Source organism: Hermetia illucens, chromosome 6 (genome assembly GCF_905115235.1).
Source record: "Hermetia illucens chromosome 6, iHerIll2.2.curated.20191125, whole genome shotgun sequence".
In the NCBI taxonomy this organism is placed as follows: Eukaryota; Metazoa; Arthropoda; class Insecta; order Diptera; family Stratiomyidae; genus Hermetia; species Hermetia illucens.
In genome coordinates, this window is record NC_051854.1 from 1985524 (window position 1) to 2011113 (window position 25590).

The following is a 25590-nucleotide window of genomic DNA, read 5'->3' on the forward strand; positions in this document are numbered from 1 at the left end:
CCATCAGAGTAGTCGAGGTGTTTGAGGAAAGACGACATCCATTGAATCCCTCTGCGCTCTCCAGAGCGAGATTCGATTCCAAAATGCAACCCTCGCAGACTTCACTTCAGATTTCAAATTTCTCTGATCCTCAATATGACACGTGACATTTTGTTCCGTCATATATTGCTCTGATAGCAGCTGTTATTATAGTTGCTTCGAGAGGCCCTTTTTGATACCCCTGGTAAAGGTAAAGGTGTTAAATGGAAAGCAGAAGAATGTTCTGTGTGAAGTGATGAGACCCCCTGGATAAGCATCGCTGCAACATGAGGGGATCGAGTCGTTAAACTGAGTTTATTTCGAAAAACATAAAGATTGGTCCCATTAACCTTCAGTATCAAAGCCTTCTCTTATCTGCTGGCAGCGAGGTTGACAAAGCTACAGGACTGCCCTTATATGTTTCTAGTGCAAGAGCTATGGTTTGGATTTAATAGAATCTATGTTATTGGATTAGTAAAGGGGCTAGGATCTTTTGCGATAAAAGATCCATAAGACAGATAGCTTGTGTCCTGATGTTAAGACGGTTAGAGGCAACCATGCTGAGACAATTCTGTGCCCAGGACCTAGTTGCGGTCCGCGTACAATACCAGATTAATGGCGAGAGGAAAAACATCACAGTTGCATCGCTTATCTACCCTTTAACTCTTTGTGTCCTCCACCGACGCAATAACTAAGAGATCTGGTAGCGTATGCAGAATTAAGTGGTCTCAAACTATTAATAGTTTGCGACAAACAAGTTGCTCGAATCTTCAAACAAAAATTTGACCCAAAGAAAATTCCAGGACAGGACCTAATCACGAAAAAAAATGTTGAAGGAACTTCCAGGTATCGTAGTCACTCACGTGAGTCGCACATTCAAGGCAGTTCTAAGTTTCGCCTATTACCCCAAGCTTGGAAAGTTTAGGAAGTTACAATGATTTTTAAATGTCGGAAGAACCAAACACTGGCTGCTACCCATCCTCTCAGAAATATTCGGAAAACTACTGCTTTCAAAAAACAAAGTAATTCCTCAACATCAGTTTGGTTTTCGAGAGAAGCATGGTACAATCGAACAAGTTCACAGGATCGTCTCTGAGGTAAGGAGCTCAGTGGCGGATAGAAAATATTGCTTAGTGATCTTCATGGATGGTCTGATTTTTAAAATAAAAAGAAAGTGTTTGCAGTACAGTTTCGAGGAGTTTTGGAATCTTTTCTTTTAGAACCCAAATTGAGGTTGAAATACAAAAGCTCCACGTCTCGCGAGTCCAAGCTAGAGTCCCTCAAGGCAGTGTTCTTGAACCCACACTCTCTATACCCCGGATAAATCAACTGATCCTGACGTGATAACTTCAACGTTTGCAGGTGATACTGCCATTTGAAGTATTCACACTAATCAGGTTACATCAAAAAACTTGCAAAGGACGAATTGAAAATGGTTTATGAAATGGAAAACTCGCGAAACCAAATGCTATCACGTCTCTTTCACTTTCAACCGGCAAAACTGCGCTAGGGTCCCAATCAATGGTGTAACGATCTCTGAACGGATTGAGGTAAAGTATCTTGGTTTGCACTTGGATAAACGACTAAAGCAGAGAAAACATAACGAGGAAAAGGTAATGCAAATAGCGCTGAGAACAAAGCTCTAAGCTGGGGCTCGACTACTCAACGGTCATAATGCCAATATGGACTTGCGGAATTCAGTTATGGGATTCAGCGGATACATCTAACATCGAGTTGCTACAAAGAACCTTGTCGAGGATAATACGGATGTTCACCGGTACACCTTGGTAAATGCAAAATGAAAACATCCAGAGGGATCTTCAAATTGCTTGGTAGTCATTTTCGTGTTCCGGCACCGAAGTTTTCTCATTTAGTGGCTCCAGTTTCATTCTATCCATTGTGAGAGGTTCCACCAATAAATAAGCTACTTCCTTCTTTTAATCGTATCCGACTTTAAATTTCCCCTTTTCTCAATGTCAAGCCTGAATTCTACTCCTAATACCTAGCCCCTGCAGTGACCGTCAGTTATTCACTTCAAAGCTTTCCATCACTGCTGCTTTCACAATCAGACTGGTAATCGTCGAAGGTGAAGCTACTATTATTACTCCCGTTTCAAACCTGTCAACTTTATTCACGATTGATTCAACTGTGCATAAACTGAATAGTTTCCAGTCTATCTGCAAAGAGATACCAACTTCAATCTGCAGAGTTCATCCTTCCTTTCGACATACTCTGCGTCGTCCTATCACTACCGCCTCCGTTGTCTGGACAACAGAAAAACATTATCCGCAACTACCAAACAATTTCATAGTGGATAAATGATAACACTTAATGCTCTGACGATTTTTAATTTCTCCCGAGTGCTATTAGTAAAATTTCCAAGCTTTTTATCTACAAAGTGCATCATCATCTGCCTGCATTATGTGAGTACTATTTCTTTGCAGACGATCAACAAAAGGATGACTTTACTAAATGCCTCGTGATATTTGTTCGAGGTGCCATGTACAAGGATTGCTTTTTACATGTTGCCCTTTTTTTCCTCCCCGGTACCCAGAAGTATTCACACAACCTGGGCGAAAGTGCACGAGGAGATGGACGGGCTTGAAACTAGCATATTCATATTAAAAACTATGAAGATGATTGTTTCCATTTTCATTTCTTTTTTTTTAATCGCAATGTTGAGTATTTTTCTGTTAATTACCTGAAACTGCATATAGAATATAGGAATATCCTGTCTGGGTACATATGGAAGTCGGTAGAAACTAGAAGCATTTAAAAGTCTAATGTTTGTCTTCATACGTATTGTTCGGGACTGGATGAATAGCGAACAAAAGTTGTGAGTAATGTTTTTGCCTTCACTTCACCGGAATAGAAAATGTACAGCACTTTTTTCTGGTAAATGGAAAATAGTCATTATGATATCTAGCGTAAAACAATTGAGAAAGAGAACAACAAACTTTCTATCATGAATGCTGTGGGATCATATGTACAGCTTCACTGCAGTGTTTATGCCGAAGTGAATTTTTGTTGTTAGCATTATGAGGTATCTTACCCATCCTCCGTTCAAAGATGGAATTTCAACCCTCGCTCAACTCCAGATCCATTTTACTATGCTTCCTGTTCAACTCGAAATTACCTTAACTTCCTTCCAACATATTCGAGAAGCCCTAGGACCGGATGGTGCAAAAGTTTAGAGAGGGGGTGTAAATTCCTCGGGAAGACCTGAAGGGAACCAACAACCATGGAAAGTAAAGATTCAATGTTCCATCTATCCGTTCTTCCTGAAGTGCTGTGTGTATTCCCTTCAGGGTCCTTGACAGACAGTTTGGACACCTCCCCCCGCAAAACTGAACAATCAACATAATTTTGTTAAATTCTCAATTCTAGATCGAGGGAAGTGAGAAAAAAGTAGAGATGGACGCCCAGCTTAGTTGGAATAATTTCGCAATACTGGATCCTACTTCATCACACCTTTCTTTAAGGGGATTTAACTCAATTAACTTAGACCTCTAGGTTGGGGATTGAAGCGATGTAGGCCCATCGACCCATCGACCCATCGCCCGTCATCGACCAAAAAAATCAAACTTCACGTACAGAAACACGATGAACAGCCTCGGATAGGATTAATATCACGAAAACGGAGACAACCGCACAAACGAATAAGTGACTACGTTTTTGGATACTGGAATAATAGATCACACACAGATCAGAGATCGTAAATCTGGTGCTATCAAAAACCGACTCCAACAGGGCAGCAAATACAAACTCAGGGTTGTAGGAGTCTAGGAAACGAATTGGAATGGTTGCGAGGTAACCGACATGAGGGCTCACACAATCTTCAAAAGTGGAAAGTTATCAGGGTCAGTGAGGAATCGCTTCCATCCTAGATAGGAACTTCAAAGCAAATGTTATCGACTTCAAAGTCATACACGACAGATTGTATGCGCTTCGCACCAGAGCAAAGTTTTTAATATACAGGACGACGAAATCAAAGAGCAATTTTACGATAGTTCGGAAGGACTATACTACTCATTGCCCTTGAATGATGTCAATATATTGTTCGGGGATTTCAACGCCAAAGTTGGGAACGAGGAGACACATGGAGGAACGATAGAAGGACGCAATCTCCAGGATATATCAAATGGCAACGGTTAACATTTCATTGAATTTGCAGAATTGCAGAAATTTGATTACAAAATAGAAATGCTTCCCACACAAGCGCATTCACAAGAGGACTCGGGCGTTCCCAGATGGCATTACCAACCAGATAGAGCACGTTCTCAACACCAAAAGATGATCATCCAGCATCCTGGACGTGAGATCATATCGAGGAACAAACTGTGATTGACAATAGAGAGTAATTTTTATAATTGCTGGAGCAAGGCAGCACTGATCCAATCAGTGGGCCAGCCCGTTCCATTTCGTCATGAAAACAGATGGCACATAGCACTGAATCTCTGCTGATCATCATTGAAGACTTCCTTTGAAAGGAAAGAGACAAGAAATTTTCAGAAAATGACTTTGCAAGGTCTACCAGATCTCAACAGGTGAGTTAGATATCCCGAAGATGGGTTTTTTTTAGTTCAATCGCTCATCAATGGGTCTACGAAATCTTGCTCAACCGCTGGTATTTGCCCGTTCGGCAGGTGTTACATTTTCGTGGCTTCAGAAGACACGGGCAACACCTCCAATGTCTACAGCTCTTATTTCAACAAATGAGACTTCGACAGGAGCGAGGGGGTATAACCCGACTTGTAGTAATAGCTTTGTACTGATGAAGGGGGTAAGTTACCCCCCGAAATATATATCTACATTGAAAAATAAAAATTGTAGTTTGGAAGAAGCCACTGGTCTATCAATTTTCCGACTTGATTGTCTCGTAGAAGTTATCAAACTCCCGGTTTAGGGACCGAAACAATGCCAGAAACATCAACGGAGCCATGCTGGATTTTGGGAATGCACTATTTTTATTGCCACCTGCTGATAGCCCCACAGAACGAACTTTTCAAAGGCTTGCTTGCCAAGGAAAGGAAGAGCAATATAACGTAAAGACATAAGGCGGAGGTTCCAACCCAAAATAACAAACCAATGCCTAGCGATCTTACTAGACTTTCCTTTCTGAAGCCAAACCTCACCCTAGCGCTCGACTGGCAAAGTCAGAATTAACACCCAAGCAGGCTCGCGCAGATCAACTTTTGACACTATCCACTGGCTGGCCATTCCAGCCTGAGAGACGTCGCGCCATGGGCATAGAAATGTCGCTCCTGCCAACGCTTTAAGGTGCATAACACCACATCGACTTAAAAAATTACCACCGGTTCAATACTTCCTGATAACCATCGACAGACTTACATTATCATCCCACTGTCTGACTTTGAGGTGGCGCCACAACACCTGTACGACTCCATACAATCAACCCCATCTTTCACGCATGTTTTGTTTTTGCTCGTCAGCGCTTAATTTACGTGCGTCCAGATATTTTGAGGCTGATTGAAGCTGATGAATAGTATGCAGGAATGCAGAAAATCTTGACCAAACTTTAGGTACTACCTCATATGAAATTGTCAACAGAGGCGGGCAAAAGATCGTCCCTTGGTTAAATGTGCTCAAGGTATCACTCAGGCGGAGGCAAAAAATAGCACCGCCACATTGAGGTGTCTTCGTAACATAGGGACTAAATTCGATTAAACAATAAATAATAAAACGTACGTACCTTACTATCGTTTCTCAACATCTTTGAGTTCCTGATCCAGAAAAACTACTCGAAACGGACACTACCAGTCATTCCTAGAAAAAATGAAAATAAACGTGATAGGATACGGTCACTATTTAATTCGAAATATTATCTAAAAGTAGGATACATGCAGCAGTCATTACTACTAATTGCCACCACGGCAACTTTGTGTGATCGTATTTCACGCCGATGATTGAAGAGTAATGCAATCAAATCACTGCAGCACTGTACACGCAGTGCGCGCAGTCACTCTATCAGCATATTATATTTTTGTGCGCTGATCGTGACAGGTATCCCCACAAATACCAAGGGTAAATAGTTCCGAGGACTCGAAAGTTCGTCCTTCACTTCGTTTAATACTTATCTTGGGCGCCTAACCCTAACGTTCATAAGGCTTATCTAACACGTCTATTATCTTTGGTATCAACACCTAAGAAAGTGCCTTTTCATGCCGAGTTCTCACCCACGATTTGCAGTACCAGCCGCAATTATCACAAAAATAGATCAAAATACCCCTTCGTCGTCCTGAGGGTGTACTCTTTCTCCTTGTTAAAGTTCTTCTAACTTAGCGGGACCATCCTTGTTTATTATTTTGAGGTCCAAAAAAAGGATGGCTATGGTCAACTTACGTCCCCATTGTGAAGGCAATTTTCTTGTGAACATTATTGAGACTTGCCAAAACGGAGATTACATCTTGCCTCTTGATCACGGCAAGGACATCATCTAAATATCTTACCATTTTCTATTTCGTTTTTTTCCACGAAAAGTAGTGGAGAAAGAAAGTTGTCAATTGCAATTCCTAACGCTGTCTTGTAGAATCTACTTCTGAAAATGCAATAGATTTCGAAAGGAGGGATCTCTTTCTTCCACATAGATGAACCTTCTCTCTTCAAGAGTTCTTCACAGAAGCATCAATGAAATATTCTTTATAGATGAATTTCACGGGTGTCAAGGGCCCAAAGGGGAGCTAGGAGCTTCATCCTACGTTCCAAACAATGGGCAGCTAGCTACATACATCGATTATTCCGTAGTTTACCAGACAGTGAAATCAGTCCTCATAGGCTTGACAAATAATGTTCTTGTTACATGAGGTATGCATACGGAGTCTAAAATCGCAACTCAGCGAATGTAAGATGACTTTTTTGGAGACTATTGTACATCGATCCTGACTGCATTCATGATAGATGAATGAGGACTAAGATTGTCGGGACTCAATTTAAATGGTAGTGAACTCAGGCGGGAATTATTTTTAGATAAAATTCTTTACGCTTTCATCCCACAAGCATATGACAAAATCAAACTTTGATTCGAAGCATTATATCTGAGGATTCCAAAAGGAGATGCGGTGGGAAAGAGGATGCATGAAAGCATTTTAAATATGCCACAAAGATTTACCTATTGTTGTGAACGATCAGATCTACGTTTGCAAGGAACACATCCAACCTCACCGGAAACTATCTAACATCATTAGAAGTGAGATACTGCCATGATGGCCTATGATTTAACAGAAACCTTACCGAGAATGCCTTCGGCCTGATTACTTCTAGTTAGTTCCTTTGTGTGAATTGCAAGGTCCTCTCTTCTCCTTCTGGTCATAATTTTATCAAAATTCATCAAACTGGCATGCTCGTATCCCCTCATCCGTTGGCAAGTTGCATATTAATTATATAAATTCAGGTAAAGGCTACTGCATGCCATATATTAATCATTATTTTTGCCACATCCTTTCAGCTCAATGTCCTCCAAAAAATATTTAGCGAAAAAGTAATTTCTTCTGATTCCAGGAAAAACAGGAGAAAGTCATTAGTCTTCAAGCTTTCCAAAAAAAGACCAGTTCTTGCATGAACACGGTTTCCACCTGAAAACCAATCAGGACACTTGCAAACGTAGCACGAATTCAATTGTCTTTTGTACATTTCCTATGCCTATTTGTGCGATAATATATCAAGTCCTTAAACCGCACAAAACATTAATAACGCACGAAGGATCTGTGCTTTCGGATGGGCGTGCACGGAAAATACTCGTAAGCAAAAGCACACAATGCATTTACTTCTGCCACGCCCATTTCATGTTGGTAAGGACTCGATGTCCAGACCAGATATCGTCTGCATTTAATTTATGTTCATAACTGTCATAACTTGGAAACTTTTCTTCTGCACTTAAACATATCCTTCGGGTTGTGCAGTCTAGCGGAATGTGACTGTAATTCGGTAGTGAATGGTTTCATGGTGCATTCGCGGTATTTTTTAAATGGATCACATAATTGTTCATTTGAATGTTTTGCAGGAGTGGTGCGGTAGAAGGGGGAGGGGGTGGAAGGATTATGGAATAGGAGGACGCGGATTTGAAATCAAAAAGTAATTATGAAAATGGTTTCGCGGATAATTGGCAGGGAATGAATTGAAAATTGAAGTGGGAAATATTCTAATTAGCTGGGATAGCGATTGGTTCCGCGTGGTGAAAAGGTGGACCCGAAACGGATCCTTCAAACATTAAGGATTTCTGGTTATTATTTAACACATGAGATATTTAACTCCATCCAAAACCGTACGCAAGAGGGGCTACTACATTTCAAAAGTACGTAGAACACTACTCAAATCCATGCCTTTAATAAGACGGAACCTTTCGACTATGAGTTTTGATTATCGCATATATGAAAGAGACCTGGATTTTGGAATATCTACAAGGTATAGAGGATGCTCCACTGCTGTAGGCTTATCACTTGTATTGATTTAAGTGTGATGATAATGAAACTGAAACAGTCTCATGGAAATCTGATACTGTGTGATGTCCTATAATCCATAAAAGGAGTGAACAGAAGAAATACATATGGAAGATGCCCAAAATGTTGCTTCTGCCAAGCTTAAGCAATATTGCTTCTAAGCCCTGAACGACTAGCCTCGGGGGGTGGTAGCGTTGTACCTAACACTGTCGTAAACACAATGATGAACTTGATAAAGATAGCGTGCGAGGCTTCCATGGCCCGTGGGAGCCCCAGCGTGACAAGCCTTCTATATACTGGAGGACGCAGAAATTGTCAAACTACAGAGGGAATGTCATAAGTTCTGCCGTTTGACACAACGTTTACACGCCAGTGAGGAAGTATGCGCTATAAAGGCAAAGTATAGATCAGCAAAAAGGAGACTCCGCAGTGCGATAAAATAAAACAAAGCTCGCGGCTGGCAGAACTTGGTCAACGAAGTGAATGAGGATCCGTGGGGGCTTGGCTATAAACTCGTCACCTGAAAAATCAGGGATCTGCGGAAAAATTACATACTAAGTACCGACCAGATGGACCGCATTGTACGGGCATTATTTCCCAGACATCCCGTACGGCTTGCTGTCAATAGAACGGAAAGTGTCGAGGATTGCTCACTTTTCACAATAAGAGAGCTCGAAGAAGCGGTTCTCATCATGAAAAACGATAAGGGGCCAGGTCCTGATGGTATCCCGGCCGAAATTTACAAACTGGTGTTCCGCCAACCGTCAGACTTGCTACTCGAGGCGTAAAACGCTTGCTTGAAGGATGGCGTTTGTCTTTGTCACCGGAAAGTAGCGGGACTCGCGCTGATCAGCAACAGAAAAGAAGACCCGGAGGTGCCGTCTGCATACCAACCGCTGTCTATGCTTGCCGGGAAAGTGCTTGAAAAGCTCATCAGATGTTGACTCGCTGAAGCAATCCGCGCTGCCGAGGACTTATCCCCAAGGCAGTTCAAGTTCAGAACAGGGACATCCGCGGTGGATGCTGTTATGGATGTCGTGGAGGCAGTTCATCGAGCCGAATCGCTCATCTCGACGGATGGCGCTCCTTGTAACACTTTACTTCAGAAATGCCTTCGATTCCATAAGATGGATAAACATGCTAAACGCATTAGGAAACTCATTCGACGAAACGAGCTATTATATAAATCAAAGCAGGAGCCGACAAGGCTACAGCTGAAATTTGGGCCTTGAGTCAGCTGATTGCCAATGTTAGGAGCATTATATTTACCGGAAGATGTCTCCCCATGGAAGCAACACAATCCGTTCTGTTCTATGGCGGAGAGGTATGGCTGATTCCCTTGGCAATAAGGTACATTGTAAGCACCTTGCCCAAGCAAAGAGACGAGGAACTTTGCGAGTGGTGTCTGCTTATCGCACTGTCTTAGAACGAGCGGTAAGGGTGATCGCGGTAGTGATTGTTTGTCCTAATATACAGTGTTGGACGACACCTAACACACCTTTTTCTCTTGTGGAAAGTATGATGGGTTTCCTCAGCAACTTTATGCAGACGAAGGATCAGAGAGATTAAGCTCGACCGGTGGAAGGACCGGATGGCAAGGGGTTCCTTGAACTAATAACTTCTTTTCTCCTCCCCTCCCGTTGGTGGATGGAAGGCTTCCTAAGCCTATGTATCTTTGCGGAAGTCCAACACTCTGAGCGTAAGCAAAAGATCAGGGCGAAGCAAGGAGGCTTAGTCAAGGATTTTTAAGACCCTTCCCTTCAGATACAGTAACTAAATAAAAATGAGTGAGAGATACTTTTTTTTATCAAAGAGGACGCTTTCAAGTCATCTTGGTAAGCTCCAAGAAAATCATTTCAGAAGAGCTCTTTAGGGTAAACGTAGATTTAGGTGCATTGCCCGACGTCATTTCGTCCTAGACGTATTCCAAAATACGTGAGTCCCATTCATAGTCACCCATAAAACAAAGTTGACCTAGCATTTATCCTACTGTGAGATTCAGTCGTTTTTCATTCATGATTTGCAAAGTTCACATAGTTTTAGTCGCTTAGAAAAACAAAACACAATTTCAGAAGGAATGCTAAGAAACGTCAATGAAGTTTTGAGCGATTTCTTTTATGGCGAAATTACATGTTGAATTTAGAAGGATAATTTTATAAAAAAAAATTTATTGAAGTTGTGTTTAATAAATTACAGCGACGGAAACAGTTTACCGAGTTTTGTGCCTAATTTCCCTCTTTTCTCCCCGTTCCAACCCTTCTTTTCTATTTTAAGTAAAGATCGAAAATCATCTGCTTTTGTCTCGAGAAACGGTTTAAGTGTGGATTAGTTTTTTTTTTCTTGAACGAAGATTATATAACGGACGACGCGTTATCTACAGTAATCGATATATACCATACAATTGTTGTGTTGTTAGTGCCTTTTCGCTGGAGAGTGTGAAGATGGTGATATTCGCCAAGGATATTATAGCGTGGACCGGGAAAGGTATTAATAAGCTGAGGAATTGTGAAAGTTACGAACTGTATGGGAAGATACCAGTATGCAAAGGAATGGAAAAGTTCTCGTCTATCTTATTGGAACAGCCCACGGAAACTGGGCGCATGTTTGATAACGGACTCTTCCTGGCATTTGTTTTTGGATTCTTCTCTTTTCTTATTACGTCCATTTATACGATATTTGTGGAGGATAGCAAGGTAAGGGTTGGAAGGATGGGATCAGTGGATTTACTGTAGTTAATGTTGACTTTTTCAATTGCAGTCACTTAAAGAAATTAGTAATAAGGTAATTAGAACGACGGATACGATAGTAACCGTGCTACGGACAATGTGGACTTTGAAAGTAAGTAAAGAAAGTAACTCGACGCTAGAGCAGGAGCTGATTGAGATTAATAAAAGTAAAGTGCCTATACAACCCGCAAATCCCTATGTTTCCCTTGAAAAAATGAAGGTAAGTCTCAGCCTTGTGACGAAGATTTCAATTGTAACCGCCCTTGCTTTTGTGATTTACAGGAAGAAGTAATTCCCAAAGAATCTAAAGAGTCAGAAGAAATTGAGTTTGTTGAGCAAATCGAATTTTCACTCAATGACGAGTGGCACCCGCCCAAAGACGAGGAGAACAAATCCTATATGACGGAAACGCCCGCAGCAATACCCATAATCGATAACATTCAGGACAACTGCGAAGTAGAGGCAGCGCGAGAGATCAAGAAGCCTTCGCCACGGCCGCCTAAATCCAACAGCGGTCGCGCCAAGATCCTCGACAAAGACTCCAACCTGCAGGTGTTGTACGAAAAGAAGACTGCTGAGTCGTATTCGCTACACTCTCGCTACGACGAAAGCTCGATATCGCATCCCGAGGATTTCAGAGATTCGAGATGGTCCAATGCGAATTCGACTGGCAGTCGACCGAGCAAGAGGTACCAAACGCCCAATGCCCCGAATAAGGACGTACGACGCCAACATTCCCCCGATTTTCGTGCCGTGAACAGGCAGCCGTCGCGAATGAGCTACTTGTCTTACTCGTCGCGAAAATACAGGCCGAATAACGAGAGCGGCAATGAGCTTCCCTCGCGGGGTATATTCGACCAACAACGACGACGAGATAAGGCCAGAACTCGACGGAGCAACAGCACGGAACGCAATCCGGTGGCCATGTCGTGGGATATGAAGTCGATGAATGGCATGAAGAACCGCACGGTGCGCGGCGACAAGTTCAATCGGGACAATCGAACGTCTCTAATGCCCGAGTATTCAAGGTAAATAAATTGTGTATCGAATTGTCAAATAAAATGAGTATTTATGGATCTGAAACGAGTTTTTTTTATTCAATCACCAATTGGGGGACAGTGTGGGGGTGTACAAAGCTAGATGCGAACTTATTTAGATGTTGACTAAGTAGTCGTTGATGCTGGATGGGTCCAGGCGCCTGAAGCCGTTCTCATCGCATATTCCGACTTCAATGTTGTCGGGGGTCATCTTGCCCTCGAAGCCTTCTTTCAGGGTCAGGATGGCTGTGTGCACGGCGTCGTCGAGCTCCAAATCTTCATTATATCTGCAAGAAAGCTGATTAGTTTTACGTTTCCATGAATTGAGTCATCCGCGGCACCTCTTTTCGAGGAAAGTCTTTCCGTTTATCGAATTCTTCCCCATGGCGGTCGCTTTCCACGCGAAATACGCTCCCGAAGGATCGCATTGGAATAAGTATGGTCGATTGTTGTCCCATCCGCAAATCAAAAGCGAAACACCGAACGGGCGGACACCACTAAAACGAATTTCTAGACGTAAGGACAGGAAATTATCACCGAATTTTGAAGGCAACCTACCCTGACTGTGTGAACTCCTGCATCAAGTTTGCAACTCGCTGCACCAACTGAGCAACTGGAATTGGTTCTTTGTATGTAAGGTAGTAGCTTTGAGCCATTTTCCGCGCTTGCTTGACCAGAAGCCGGTAGTCGGGACCCATGCCGGAATATACCATTCCAATGTGGCCGGTTATCATCTCAACGCGATTCACACTGTGCTCGTCGTAAAGATATGATTTGTGCTTGTTTTCCGTAGCAAGGACGACTCCATTTGAAGCTGAAATTTCGAAATTCAGAAGAGTTATTCGAACCTACATTTTTGTCTGCAATTCAAGCCGAGTTTTTTGTTATAAATCAATTTCTCTTCGTACCCATAATTCCCACAGACGGTGCTCCAGCGGCAACTGCTTGAAGGGCATATTCAATTTGAACTAATTTGCCGGAAGGACTGAAATAAACAAAATTTATTACAAGTCATACAACGACGAGGTTATGTTGGAGAAGGACGAATTGGAAACTCTCGCTTTCCGCAACAAATCCACACCCAGAGTATGCATACTTCACTGACTTGAAATAGTAATTCCACTTACCTGAATGTAGTCAACGAAAAACTATAGCGTTCCGATGCCATTCTAATTGAAATTCACTCGAATACAAAAAAGCGTAGCGACGATGACTTCTAAATAATGAACACTTGACAAGAGATGACAATCGGAATTCAAAACAAAAAAGTACTAGAATTTGAACGGCTGTAAACGAAAATTCTGTGTGTATTCACAATGAAAAGAAACATCTGGCTCAAGTTTGACATTTCTCCTTCGAGAATCGTGTTTTCGGGATCTATCGCTGAGCGTGCTTTACTGCCGGCGTTTGTTTTCGTAGAAGTTTTCACGCAACAAACCTGAATCATAACATTAAAATGGTGCGCGGTAATATTAGACCGGGCCGTGGTGGTCAGATGCGAGGCGGCATGCGAGCACCTTTCAAGAAAACCTTTATTCCAAGGCATCCATTCGATTTGACATTGGCTGAGGTGCTCTTCCCGAAAGTTGCTCAGGCTCCGGATGATGCAGCCTTGACGGCGGTAAGGATTAGGATTTTTGGAGATTTATGGGATATAGTAGAAGATTTGAGACAAAGTATTTATTTGGAGAAGAGTTTGATGTATTTTTTAATTATTGAGTTGTTTATAACCTTGTCCAAATACACTTACCCCCGGTTGTGATTTCCTAAAACATGGAGGTCTCCCATCATCAATGAATTCACTGATTCCTTGTCTTTCTCCCGTTCGAAAGCGGGGCTGGTACTTTTTGACCGTTTGGGTCATTTTGCCCTGTCAAAGGTCTGATCTAAATGGAGTCGGAGAGATTCTTAAGTCACCATCTATTGCATCAAATCCCCATTGTTTCGGCTAGCCTTTTGGTGATTTCCGATCAATCTCGATATTCAGACCAATCTTAGGAAGCGTAGCGCGTTAGCATTAGCGCGAATTAGATGGCCACACCATCGAAGATGCCTCTCGCATTTTTTCACGATCAGTGCAAAGACTCGGATGTCTTTTATCGCCGGCTAACGCTCAGGACCATAGACGGCGACAGAGCGAAAGGCACTGCGGTAAATTTTCGATTTAAGACGTTCGCTGATGGAAACCTTCAAAAACTCTGGCCTGGACACGCCAGAGTATGGAATATTTATCAACCACTGGGGAATGACTCAATCCTCAGTTCAAAGATGATTGTCTGGTGATCGCTGTTGGCATAGTCCCCGCTAACTTGCGAGGGCATACCACGTACAGAGATCAGGTCTACGATTGAGGAGACCCCTCTTTGCGAAAGGTGCTTGCATCAAGTTCATTATCCAAAGCTAAATCCAACTGGACGAAAGCTTCTAATAGACTTCGCCCCCTTGCGATACCACCAACTTTCTCTTCATGAAAGCAACGATCGGGATAAAGGACATAATGATCTACAGATAAGTTTGTAACATTGCCGGCACTGATTAGAACGCAACAAATGCCGTTTTCACATTTATTAACTTTTGGTACTAGTTGCCATTGAAAACGTGTTCATTTTTAAGAGAAAGGTCGAGTCTACCGTGGACCTAAAATATGTCAGTGCTATGACAATAATGTAGTCTGTCAAGTAAGCAAAGGTTTGGGCGATCTCCTTCAGTAGTAGAAGCAAATGTTGAGATAACGAAAAGCGCTTTCGAAACAAGAAGATTGACTGGAGATTGCGAGGAGATTTTCCTGGTCTCGCCTTCTATGATAGCTAGCCCAGGAACACTCCTCGGTTTTTGTTCGCTTGTTCCTCCAAACATTTTCATGCATATTTCGTGTTGCAAGAAAAGAACTTCAAAAGCACCATATCCTCTATGTAATTATAAAAAAGGGGAGCGGATGTAGAAAAAGTGGAAATACCCCTATTTTCAACAGGCGCGACTTTTATTGCAAAACTTAAGAATGCAAAGCATGTTCTTCTCCAGTAAAACTTGCGTCTTACATTTTTTCTCGAAAAAATTGCAAAAAAAAAATCAGAAATAACAAAAAAAAACATGTATATTTCAGGCGTTGTTGAAACGCAACCAGGACCTCAGCCCAACCGCTATCGAACAAACCGCCATTGCCAATTTGGTAACCAAGGTTCAAAGTGTTTTGGACAATCTCGTAGTCGCTCCAGGAGATTTCAACACTTGCGTAAGTAATTGGCTTTTCTTAATTTCAAACAACTTGTTCAGATGTCTTCAATCGAACTTAAAACTAATCAAAATATTCTTCAATTCCTAGCAACTCGACGAAGTCCGACAAGTCGGTTCATTCAAAAAAGGAACAATGGTGACTGGAAACAACGTAGCTGACATTGTAGTCATCATGAAAACCCTCCCAACCAAAGAGGCATGTGAAGCTCTTGCAAAGAAAGTAGAAGAGGACTTGAAAAATGTCATGAAAACCGAAGTTGTCACCAAAGCCGACGTTTTGACCACTGTCATGCACGATAAAGGCTTCGATATTTCCAACTGGCAAGCAAAAGTTCGTGTCCTTATAGCCACATTGCCGCAGAATATTCGAAAACTGGAACCAGAAACTCATCTTGATGCGAAAATGATCACAAGTCACTTGGCGGCAATACGACACAGTCGTTGGTTTGAAGAAAACGCCCATCATTCTTCGATCAAAGTTTTAATTCGTATTCTACGGGATGTGACAAAACGTTTCGAAGGATTCCACCCACTCTCGCCATGGATGCTTGACCTGCTCGCTCATCTTGCTATTATGAACAATCCAAGTCGACAGGCGTTGCCAATCAATTTGGCATTCAGGCGAGTATTCCAGTTATTGGCGGCTGGGTTATTTTTACCTGGTTCGGCGGGCATAACTGATTCTTGTGAAGCTGGTCATATTCGAGTGCATACGGCCATGTCTCTTGAGCAGCAAGATGTTTGCTGTATGACTGCACAAACTTTGCTTCGAGTTTTGGCTCATGGTGGCTATAAGCATATTTTGGGTTTAGAAGGAAATACCAGTATTGTTCGGGAGATGTCAGTCTGGGATGGTGTGGTTGTTTCATCGATGGAGCCGGTGTATGTGCGACCAGATGAGAAGAAGGAAGGAGAAGATGACGACGATATGGAAGGGGTGGATGGAGAGGGTGAGGACGATTTGTTGGAGTAAAATAAGCAGTTTCTATTAGAAGAGCATCATTTTGTGCTTCGCTCTATCTTCTCATTGCTATTATAAGAGTACTTGTAATCAAGCTATTTAAGAGCTTCGTTGATGAAGCAAAATAATATAATTGAATTCACACAAGGTCGCATTTTGAATTCTATTCCCTTTGCAATATTAGTTAGGCTCTTGAATTCTAAATTATTTCAGAAAAGCAATGCTGCAATGGGCACACATTGTACTAACACGGAGTTCGTCACTAATGTGGGCATAAATATATTTACCAGGAAATTCCAACAAGGGATACGCCTTCTGTTTTTTGTGCGTTTATTTCAAGCACCACTCTGCCATAGGACAAGTTGACTATGCAAAATAAGGAGAGGATATTTCGACGAGAGAAATCCAATGAATGAATTGAGGGCAGAATCAAAAGACAGTTTTATAGATTTTAAAGCATTGTGTGATGCTACTCTCAATTCGCTCGTCAGAGTTGTCTTATCGAAATACCGTCATTTTAATTTTCTACAATAACTAAACACGCAGCGAAGATCTCTCCGCCATAGAAATTCCCAACTGGGTGGAAAATGAATAAACAGAAAGAGCTATTATATCCCGAAAAATATCTTAGCGCCGTAGGACGGTGTGATCTCCCGTCTATGCTAGGCATGTAGGTATCAGTGGCCGAATGGTTTACCTAGTGCTCGAATCCTGCTTGTAGCTAATGCCTGAGGGCTTCTCTCCCATTTCTCTGCAGCTTGGACAATACGAATTGAAGAGTATGAATAGTGTGGCGGCATGGTCTCTTATAGGCCAGTGCTCCATGCAGACCGCATGTGCACGCGTCTGGTGCAAGAGCTCTCGCAATCGGCTGTCATTATAAGCGGATCAAATCCTCCCTGGCTTCGAAAAGGTGATGACCCTTCGCCATCTGAAATCCGCGGCTGCTAAGTAGTAATGCAAGAAAATTAACCCTTAACAATTATCAGTGGGACAAGACTGTGTCCACCAAGGGACTGCCAAGAGCCGAGTCGCATCTGGTCAGTCCGTCAACTTGCACATTCCCCTCTATGCTCCTATGACTGAGAACCCAGGGAAGGATGACCTTGAGCCCAGACTGATCATTGCGTTCCTGTACTGTCCAACCAGCCTGGAGGCTGTGGCTACCGAGTGCAAGACTTTAATGGCCTCTTTACTGTCCGTCAAAATGGTTATGTCACGTTTGGGGGCTCAGATCATGCCCCAGTCATTGATAGGTTTTCAGTATCGCCAGTACTTCACTAGTGAATGGTTTTCTAAGAAAGCTCTCGCACCGACTCCATAGACCATCTTTGATTCGTCGGTAAAAAATACTGTTATAATTTTGAAACAAGTCGCTGTTTCTCCACGGTGCACTGGTTGGAAATCCCCCAGCAAAGTTCCTCATGCTGATCGGCTTACGTCTGGGGTAATCTGTTGAGAAGGTTCAGAGTTCCCGAAGTACTTCGTCTAAAATGTTACTATGGTCGTAGAGCTTCGTTGTTTAACATCCGGACTCATGTAGTCACAGTGATAGAAGTGCACGAGGGAAGGAGGGATAGGAGTGCATTGAGAGCAACGAATGCAGCTACATATGCGGTTCTTTGAATCCTATTAAGTTTTTTTCTATTAGAATTTATGCTCAGTGCCTGTCATCACGCAATGGAACCGTACGTCAAGATGGAACGTGTGTACTCATAACGGAGGGAAACATCGTTAACATTATTGAATGCTCCCCTTATACCCAGGAAGGGAACTAGTAGTACGATAGTCACCACTCAATCATGCTAATTACGTTTCCAAGTATTTGCCTTTGAGATATACGTTTGATCGTCCTTAAGTGGGATGTCTAGGACGTTCTCTAGGATCTTCAACAAGAATGAGGGGAAGCTCATTGGTCAAAAGTCCTTTGCGCTTGTCCACTTTCAGTATGACAACCCGCGCTAAGTAGTAGGATTTTACTGGTAGTATTTCCTAATCCTGTCGCTAAGGAAAAGTTATTTACTCCTAGGATTAGACTTCCAATTTCTGTCTACGTCACATTATTGGGGTACCCTGTGTACAAGTAAGATACCTACAAAAGGTGGTCGGAAAGCGGAAGTAACAGTTGAAAGCTCAGCGAATCTTCTTGATCGCAAGAATTCTATTCTGGCTATACTATGTGTAAACGTCTTGGGAAGGTTTATTGAAAATTGAGACATACATAAGACGTAGCTGGCATGCTGTGAACTTCGCAGTAATCTTGCCAAGGACCAAAGCCTGTCTCAGGCCCAGTTGAGAAAGGAGATGAGGGTCGCTATAGTCAAAGAGTGGCGGTCGAAACTAGAGTCTGATTCCAGCTTCTCTCATAAACCTGGCCAGCCGCCCAGTCTAATAAAGATTTGTACATTTTAGTCCAGTTGAGAGCCTCGAGAACTTGTCACACTGAAAAATGACCTCACAGCAGTCACAGTAAGGCTAAGAACCCGACCCAATGTTGATGAGCAAAGCTTTGCTATAGGAAAAGTTGGTGGTCAATCTGTTCAGTCTTCACATTCTCCGTACTGGAAGATGAATTTTCAAAAATCTTGCCGGTTCTAACAGCAACGGTGTTAACTATTGATGATTGTATATGATTTATTGAGCAACGTTAGATGCGGTGTAATTGCTTCTGACGATGGAGTAGAGAGGAGGACAGAAGACTAACCATTTAGAATTTCTCTGGGGTTCAGGGTTTTTTCTAGAGGAGGCAGGGGGCTCGTTAGCTAGAGCAAAGAAGATATGAATGGGCCTGGTAAGGCCAAGACATCACATCAGGGAGGTTGCCGTGAGGGATTCTGTCTTTTTCTCGAGGTAATTGGGCATGTCAACGGAAAAACCGAGGACAAGTTTTACAACCTTAGAAGACACATTTAGGAACGAGATAATTCTTTCTTCAGAATCGAGACTTGTTTGACCTCAGATTAATACTGCGGAGGGGTGTGGTTTAGCCAGACGTCATTCAACGCCCCAAGTAGAACCTCCCGCGCCGATGGGCCCAGCCATTGATCGTAAGTATTTAAGATGCCATCCGTGCCAAGGACAGATCGTTTTTTGTGCTCAAAAAGGACACTATAGAACTGATCGATGGAAAAGAGTTGAATGACGTGAAGGGATATGTGGCACATTGGAAAAAGTTTTTTTGTTGCGGCTGCGGCTGGTATCCAGCTACCACTTGGGAAGAATCACGACACCAGAGATGCGGGCGTTGCAAGTGCGAACGAGGAATACGACCCTAAGGCTGTGGACTTTTTTCGAAGCAGAGTAGAAAGGTGTTTTTTGTCCTGCTATCAATCCATCACCTTAATCACTTACTGCCTGATCAGTAGCGAACTTGAAATCCATTTTTCTAGAAGTTGGAAAATCAACCCACAAATAATATTCTCCCCCGCAGCTTGAATTTATATAATCAGAAAATAAACCGCCTCTATCTTTCCTAAAATTCACGCAACTAACTTACTAACTTTAAAAATACAAATGACGCTTTAAAATACTGCTAAACTTTATTGTCTTCAAAACTAAACCTTCACAAAAGGCATTACTACGTACATTGCTAGGTAAACGTCTTCACCGCTTTCTCCCAACTATACGAAATACTTTTCCACAGTCCAGCTGTAGGGATATTTTTAATCGACTGCCATGCACTACTCTTAAAAACTATTTGACATAAAGATTGCAATACAATACTTGGATACGTATCTTGACTAGAGATCTGATGCAATATCTCAGCTTCACTACCTTTCAGACGAGAGTTAATAACTATTTTCTTGACTAGATGTTTCGGGAGTTGAAGGAGATGGTTTTCGGCGACATCTTTCGATTTATCTTGGATGAAATCCGCGTCACTGGTGAGTTGAATTGATTTCGAGAAACGGTCTATCGTTGGTAAGTACAGGTCGTAGAATTTATCTACTTGTGGTTTGACGATGTTATTGACTTTGTTTTTGTTTTCCCCAAACACCATTCGGAAGTCTCCTTTGTAGCTTATGTTGGATATCGTGTGGAATAGTTCGAATTTTGTGAATTTTTCTGGTAAAATCAGCAGAGCACAGCGTAAGGCATTGAGTAAGTTGTTTTCTAGTGCATCCTTGATACTTTCGCTCGTTGAGGTAATGATTGACACGGGCTTATGCAGTCTTCCGGCTAAGTACAGATGTTTCCACAGTTTTAGATCCGCAAGTAGGTCAGCTTCAGATATCACTCCATACTTGATCATGATTCCTTCCTCTGGGAGTGGGATTAGAGTGTTACAATACACATTGGCACCGAGTTTCTCTTGATACTTTGCTATCCATGAACTTCCCAGTAATTTCATTGCGGAGTAGTGGCTTGAGTTGATTGCAAGATTTTCTTGGTGCCATTTTTCAGTATTTTTCACACAAAACACTAAGTCAACCATTGCGGCTTTTTTGAGGTTGTTGTCGTAGCCTAGTTGCTTCTTTACTCCGGAACCATAAGCGAAGCTGAACACTATATTTTGTGGGAATTTGCCTAGGATCCGTTTGTAGATTTCCATGGTGTGTTATGTTTGATGGGGACGTATGACATTTGACGGGCTGATATAACCTCAAGTGACCGGCCCCTGTAATTAACTCGCAAATGTTTAATGTTGAGGTTTGAAGGTTGGTGCAGGACGTGATGCTTCTCATGCATCTGGATATTGTGTTAAGTTTAATACATAATATTACTTAATGAAAATCTGATTTGTTCCTGAAATCAAATTATTTCCTTTTATTTTTAACAGTGTCAGATTATAAGGTTATATATAGAAGCAGCTTCTGGGATTGGGTGTTTTTTCGAGATGTTGCAAAACTATCCAGCAATTTGAGGCAGAAATCCCAATCTGAAGAAGAAAACGGGGTCGTGTCCAATTTATATCACATCCTTATGATAGTAACAACCATCCACTCTTGAAATGATCCATAGTGCAGGCAAAATCCTTATTATGTAGTTCAGCTCCATTCTCTTGGGTTAAGTGTGTTCGTAAATTTCTCTTCCAATAAGGAATCCGTGAGTTGTCTTCCTTGCTTGTGACGTAAGAGGCGACTAAAATGGATAGGAATTTGTGGGCTATCAGCCTCTCTCCAACTTGAGCGGGAATTCAAGCGATATACGCTGAAACCCGCTTGGCGAAGTAAGATGGTGAGACTCTGGAAAGTGCTCCTCTCCCCTTTGCCACACTTATGAAAGCCCATTGCTTTTCATACTTGCTTGTGACGGCTACCACAAGGCAACTTCTGGCTGCAAGATCTATTCAGGGTAAGGAGCATCACAATTGTAGAATGCTATGCATCAACGGAGACTTCCGATCTAGTAGAGAATGATGCTTTCAACGAGCAATTACATGCAGTTCAGGGGAAGCTTTCTAAGGTGACATTGCGATCGTGATGGGTAATCCGGATATCAAGGTGGGCTCTGACAACACCTTACTCGGTTATATGGTGGGAAACACGGTCTTGGCGACCGTAACGATTATGATGGGAAGTTCATGGATTTTTGAAACTTACACCGCCTCGTCTTTGGTGCCACATTGTTCCAGCACAAAGCCTGAGATTCAACTGGCCAACACCGTACGACCAATCAGATCGACCACTTCGCGATCAGCACTAGATTTAGGAGTTGCCTCCTGGAAGTGTATAACAAGAGAGGCCTCGAAAGGAATCAACATCTAATGGTCGCTTTCGTTCCCTTGTGTATTGCCTCCGCCACTTCTTGCAGGGTTTGGGAGCTGCACTCCCCAAGTTCAACATCGATGGTTTGTATGATCCAGCTCTCGCTCGATAGTGGGAGAGTTATCTCGTTGAGGTCTCGAGAGGTTACACATTAAAGACGAGCGACAACCGCATAACTAATTTCGACACGCCATGCACTTAAATCCACTCTCCCAAGAACTCCCAGTATTCTGGGGGGTCTATTTTAGAACCAACCCTTTACAATATTTTCACAATTAAATGAAACCAAAACGCAAATCTGTACTTTTCGGAAGCAGTCTAGATACAGTCGATCCAGATCCATTCACAAAAGAGCTAAACACCTGAAAGTTGACATTGGGGGCACAGTTAGTAGTATACAGTCTATTCTTCGGAAAAGAATAGGTCTATGCCCCAAAACGAAGCTCACTGCTGACCCTGATGAGGCCCATTATTTTTTACGAAATCCCTACAAGGATTGCTTGTCCAACGAAAACCATGGAGAAATGTGAGGCCGAATCTTATGCTCTTGACCGGTTTGTCCTGCAATTGGAGGACAAAAAAATACGAGCGACATAAGACCTTTTCGAGAGTTCGCTCTCACTCTAGTGGGCAGGTTATCCGAAAGAATAGAGAATCATCGAAACCTAGTGGCTTGAAAATACAAAATGACCGATATATAACGTAAATTACACACAAGAAAGGTTGGATAGGCCAAAAAGTTGTAATCGCCACTCATTGCAATAACGTTAAGCTCAATTTCGCTGACCATTTCAGAATTAACAAATCAAATCTAACCGAAAAGTACTTCCTTCAAAAATTCTCCAGAAAACAGGACAATCGGGCAACCCTATCCATCCAGTGTTGATTGAAATTGATTCTGCGCTCCTGCGAACATCATATTGACATCTGTTTACAACAAAGTAAAGGTATCGAGACAAATTTTCAGTTCTCTAGCATTTTTCTGACTTTCTAATTCGCAGGAATTGTTGTAAACCAAACGAATTGAATCTAAAGTATGCCCACAATAGGCAATACTTTAATCCAAGGACCTTCGTCTTGTTGCTCTGACGATTTGACTTCCGAGAACGAGAAATCAACGCTTCCAATTGGCGAAAGAAAATTCTTCAGTGAAATTCCACAAACGCCAAAGATGAAATTCGATTCAGCGGTGCCGCAGAAGACTAGCCTCCACGGTAGGAATACCTTCGCGTTTTGGTTACTCGTCTCGCTGTTGTTCATCCTTGCTGTTGGGAATCTCTTGATTACCATCACAATCGTGGGAGTTCTGAAGATGGGGAAGGGTATCCACGGTCTGGAGTTAATCGAGAATGAGGACTCTGTGAAGTTCTTCGGAACAGCTGATTTGGATAGGATTTACAAGCGCGACGGAGCCTTGGAAGGATTCATGGACCAACCGGTTAGTATCAGTGGCGAGGATGGTCCGGTTCTCGTGAATTTCATCCACCGTAGCGGACACACGCAGAACAAGCTGGCGGTCGGCAAAGTTGGAGTACAATTTCGTGGCGTGGATAAGTTTGATATTAAAGACCCCGTCTCAGGGGAAGTTATATTCACGACCCATCGCCCGCATTACAATATTCCCAAGGGTGCGGATAACTTGCAGGCGAAAGTTGTGAGTACGAGTCGCATCACAAGTCCTTTGAATAAAACTCTTTCGATTGTTTCGGACGAGAAGATATCTGTTCGCGGCTCGGAGGGGTTGTTTTTGGAGTCCATGGACGCCTCCTTTAAAGCGGAACAGAATATTGTTTTGAAGGCTATGAATGGGTCAGTTGTTCTCAGTGGAAATGATGGTATCTATTTGGATGTTGAGAACATTCCGGTCGTGAACTCTGATCATGGGATTCGAACGGGAAGCGTCCAGTACAAACTATGTGTTTGCATGCCCCAAGGAAAGCTGTTTAAGGTGGCTGTGCCAAGGATTCATAATGGGAAGATTACGTGCCTGCATTTTAATCCGCAGAATGATCCTTGCATGTGAGAGGTGAAGGTGAGGTGGAGGCTAACGCATATCTAGTCAAAACGGAAGCGGTGCAATACTAATTTTAATAGGATTTAGGAGGAAAGTATCATTAGGATGCAGTTCAGTTGCGAAGCGCACAGAAGGATCCTAGACAGTGCAATATTTCCTGAAGGTACTTAACTTTATTTTACTTAAGCGAATTTCAACATCCTTAAAATGTAACGTATCCTAATTTGATAATTATGTTTAATATATACGTTGAATGCTGTCGAAATTTTACTAATTTTCTATAAATTGTCACTAACCTTTCTTAGGAAGCTTTCGTTGCTTTTTGGTGGACGCTTGGCGTCATTTTTTAATGGCGCCAAACGACCCGAGGGGACGCTTAGAGGCTCCAAATCTGATGATCGGTTTAAAATGATTTTAACACACTTTTTTCCACAAAAATATAATCAAACTTTTACATGAAAGCCACTACAATTAATTTAACACTTTTTCTAAATTAAAACCAAACTAAAAACGTTCATATTTCCACCGGAAATTGGAGCTCGCCTCTTCCGCCAGTGCCGTCGTCCATCCAATCAGCGTCTGTTCGAATCTTGGTTTATTCACTCGAGTCGCAAACCAATTCCCTACACAAGTTGCAGAAACAAAATTCCACCAGATCATAGCAAAATAACTGACAATTGTGAATTGTTCGGCAACATTTCTCTAACTGGTGTTCCTATGGCAACAATTGTCATGTCAATTGTAAATAAATAAATAAAGTTCAAAATCGAAACTTTCGTTTGTGTCGATCTATTTTCACTTAATCAACTTATTAGATTCACTCTTTTCCGAAAATAAATGAGTGCCGTGGAGAGTGCTAGCTTTGGATCAACGCTAGGAGATGCAACGACCGGCAGAACCGTATCCCAGGACCAAGAATCAGAACCGGCGCTTTTACCGCCCAGCACATACCAGATTCGACCGAGTCTGTCAGATACTTTTCGCGCGAACCGAGTCAAGGAAATTATCCAGACAGTTCTCACAGAGACTCTTCAAGGTATCACTTTTCAGAACACTTCAAATTTCCGTAAGGTTACCAAATCCTATCGGGGTTTCTGCTCTTTTAGATAAAACCTACGACACCGCGGAGGCTGCAGAGTTATCCAAACAAATCGCTGATCAAGTGAGCTCTTTGGTGCGGGATTTGAACATGCGACGCTATAAACACGTAGTTCAAGTGACTCTAGGACAGCAGCTGGGATCGGGATGTCGGTACATAGCAAGATGCCGATGGGACGCGGAGTGTGATAATCAGACGTCGGACGTGTTCACGAATGCATCGCTGTTTTGCATTTGTACCGTGTTTGGTGTTTATTTGTATTAGATTTTTAGTTAATTGTTGGGTTTAAATAAGTTAGGTATCGTTATTTATGTGAATAAATGCTCTAAGGAAACAC

At 42.3% G+C, this 25590-nt stretch overlaps 6 protein-coding genes across 6 annotated transcripts; 4 read left to right on the forward strand and 2 right to left on the reverse strand.

The window, feature by feature from the left end:
• Nucleotides 1-10481: 10481 nt before the first annotated feature.
• LOC119660210 lies at nucleotides 10482-12283 on the forward strand. The gene is made up of 3 exons (XM_038068644.1): nucleotides 10482-11167; nucleotides 11232-11420; nucleotides 11483-12283. The coding sequence occupies exons 1-3, from the start codon at nucleotides 10916-10918 to the stop codon at nucleotides 12230-12232; spliced, it is 1191 nt and encodes a 396-aa protein (XP_037924572.1). The 5' UTR covers nucleotides 10482-10915; the 3' UTR covers nucleotides 12233-12283.
• LOC119660211 (proteasome subunit alpha type-2) lies at nucleotides 12269-13524 on the reverse strand. Its single transcript, XM_038068645.1, has 5 exons — nucleotides 13365-13524; nucleotides 13146-13222; nucleotides 12796-13051; nucleotides 12579-12734; nucleotides 12269-12524 (listed from the first exon to the last, which is right to left on the reverse strand). The coding sequence occupies exons 1-5, from the start codon at nucleotides 13403-13405 to the stop codon at nucleotides 12353-12355; spliced, it is 702 nt and encodes a 233-aa protein (XP_037924573.1). The 5' UTR covers nucleotides 13406-13524; the 3' UTR covers nucleotides 12269-12352.
• A 169-nt stretch (nucleotides 13525-13693) lies between these two features.
• Nucleotides 13694-16579, forward strand: LOC119659982 (interleukin enhancer-binding factor 2 homolog). The gene is made up of 3 exons (XM_038068352.1): nucleotides 13694-13858; nucleotides 15341-15469; nucleotides 15560-16579. The coding sequence occupies exons 1-3, from the start codon at nucleotides 13694-13696 to the stop codon at nucleotides 16442-16444; spliced, it is 1179 nt and encodes a 392-aa protein (XP_037924280.1). The 3' UTR covers nucleotides 16445-16579.
• Nucleotides 16580-19957: 3378 nt separating this feature from the next.
• LOC119658665 (phosphatidate cytidylyltransferase, mitochondrial) lies at nucleotides 19958-21233 on the reverse strand. The gene has a single exon (XM_038066219.1). The coding sequence runs from the start codon at nucleotides 20982-20984 to the stop codon at nucleotides 20022-20024; it is 963 nt and encodes a 320-aa protein (XP_037922147.1). The 5' UTR covers nucleotides 20985-21233; the 3' UTR covers nucleotides 19958-20021.
• Nucleotides 21234-22868: 1635 nt separating this feature from the next.
• On the forward strand, nucleotides 22869-24419 carry LOC119658664 (beta-sarcoglycan). Its single transcript, XM_038066218.1, has 2 exons — nucleotides 22869-23087; nucleotides 23142-24419. The coding sequence occupies exon 2, from the start codon at nucleotides 23177-23179 to the stop codon at nucleotides 24161-24163; it is 987 nt and encodes a 328-aa protein (XP_037922146.1). The 5' UTR covers nucleotides 22869-23087; nucleotides 23142-23176; the 3' UTR covers nucleotides 24164-24419.
• Nucleotides 24420-24570: 151 nt separating this feature from the next.
• On the forward strand, nucleotides 24571-25589 carry LOC119658667 (dynein light chain Tctex-type protein 2B-like). The gene is made up of 2 exons (XM_038066220.1): nucleotides 24571-25190; nucleotides 25261-25589. Exons 1-2 carry the CDS (start codon nucleotides 24992-24994, stop codon nucleotides 25515-25517), a joined length of 456 nt encoding a protein of 151 aa, XP_037922148.1. The 5' UTR covers nucleotides 24571-24991; the 3' UTR covers nucleotides 25518-25589.
• Nucleotide 25590: the final 1 nt, after the last annotated feature.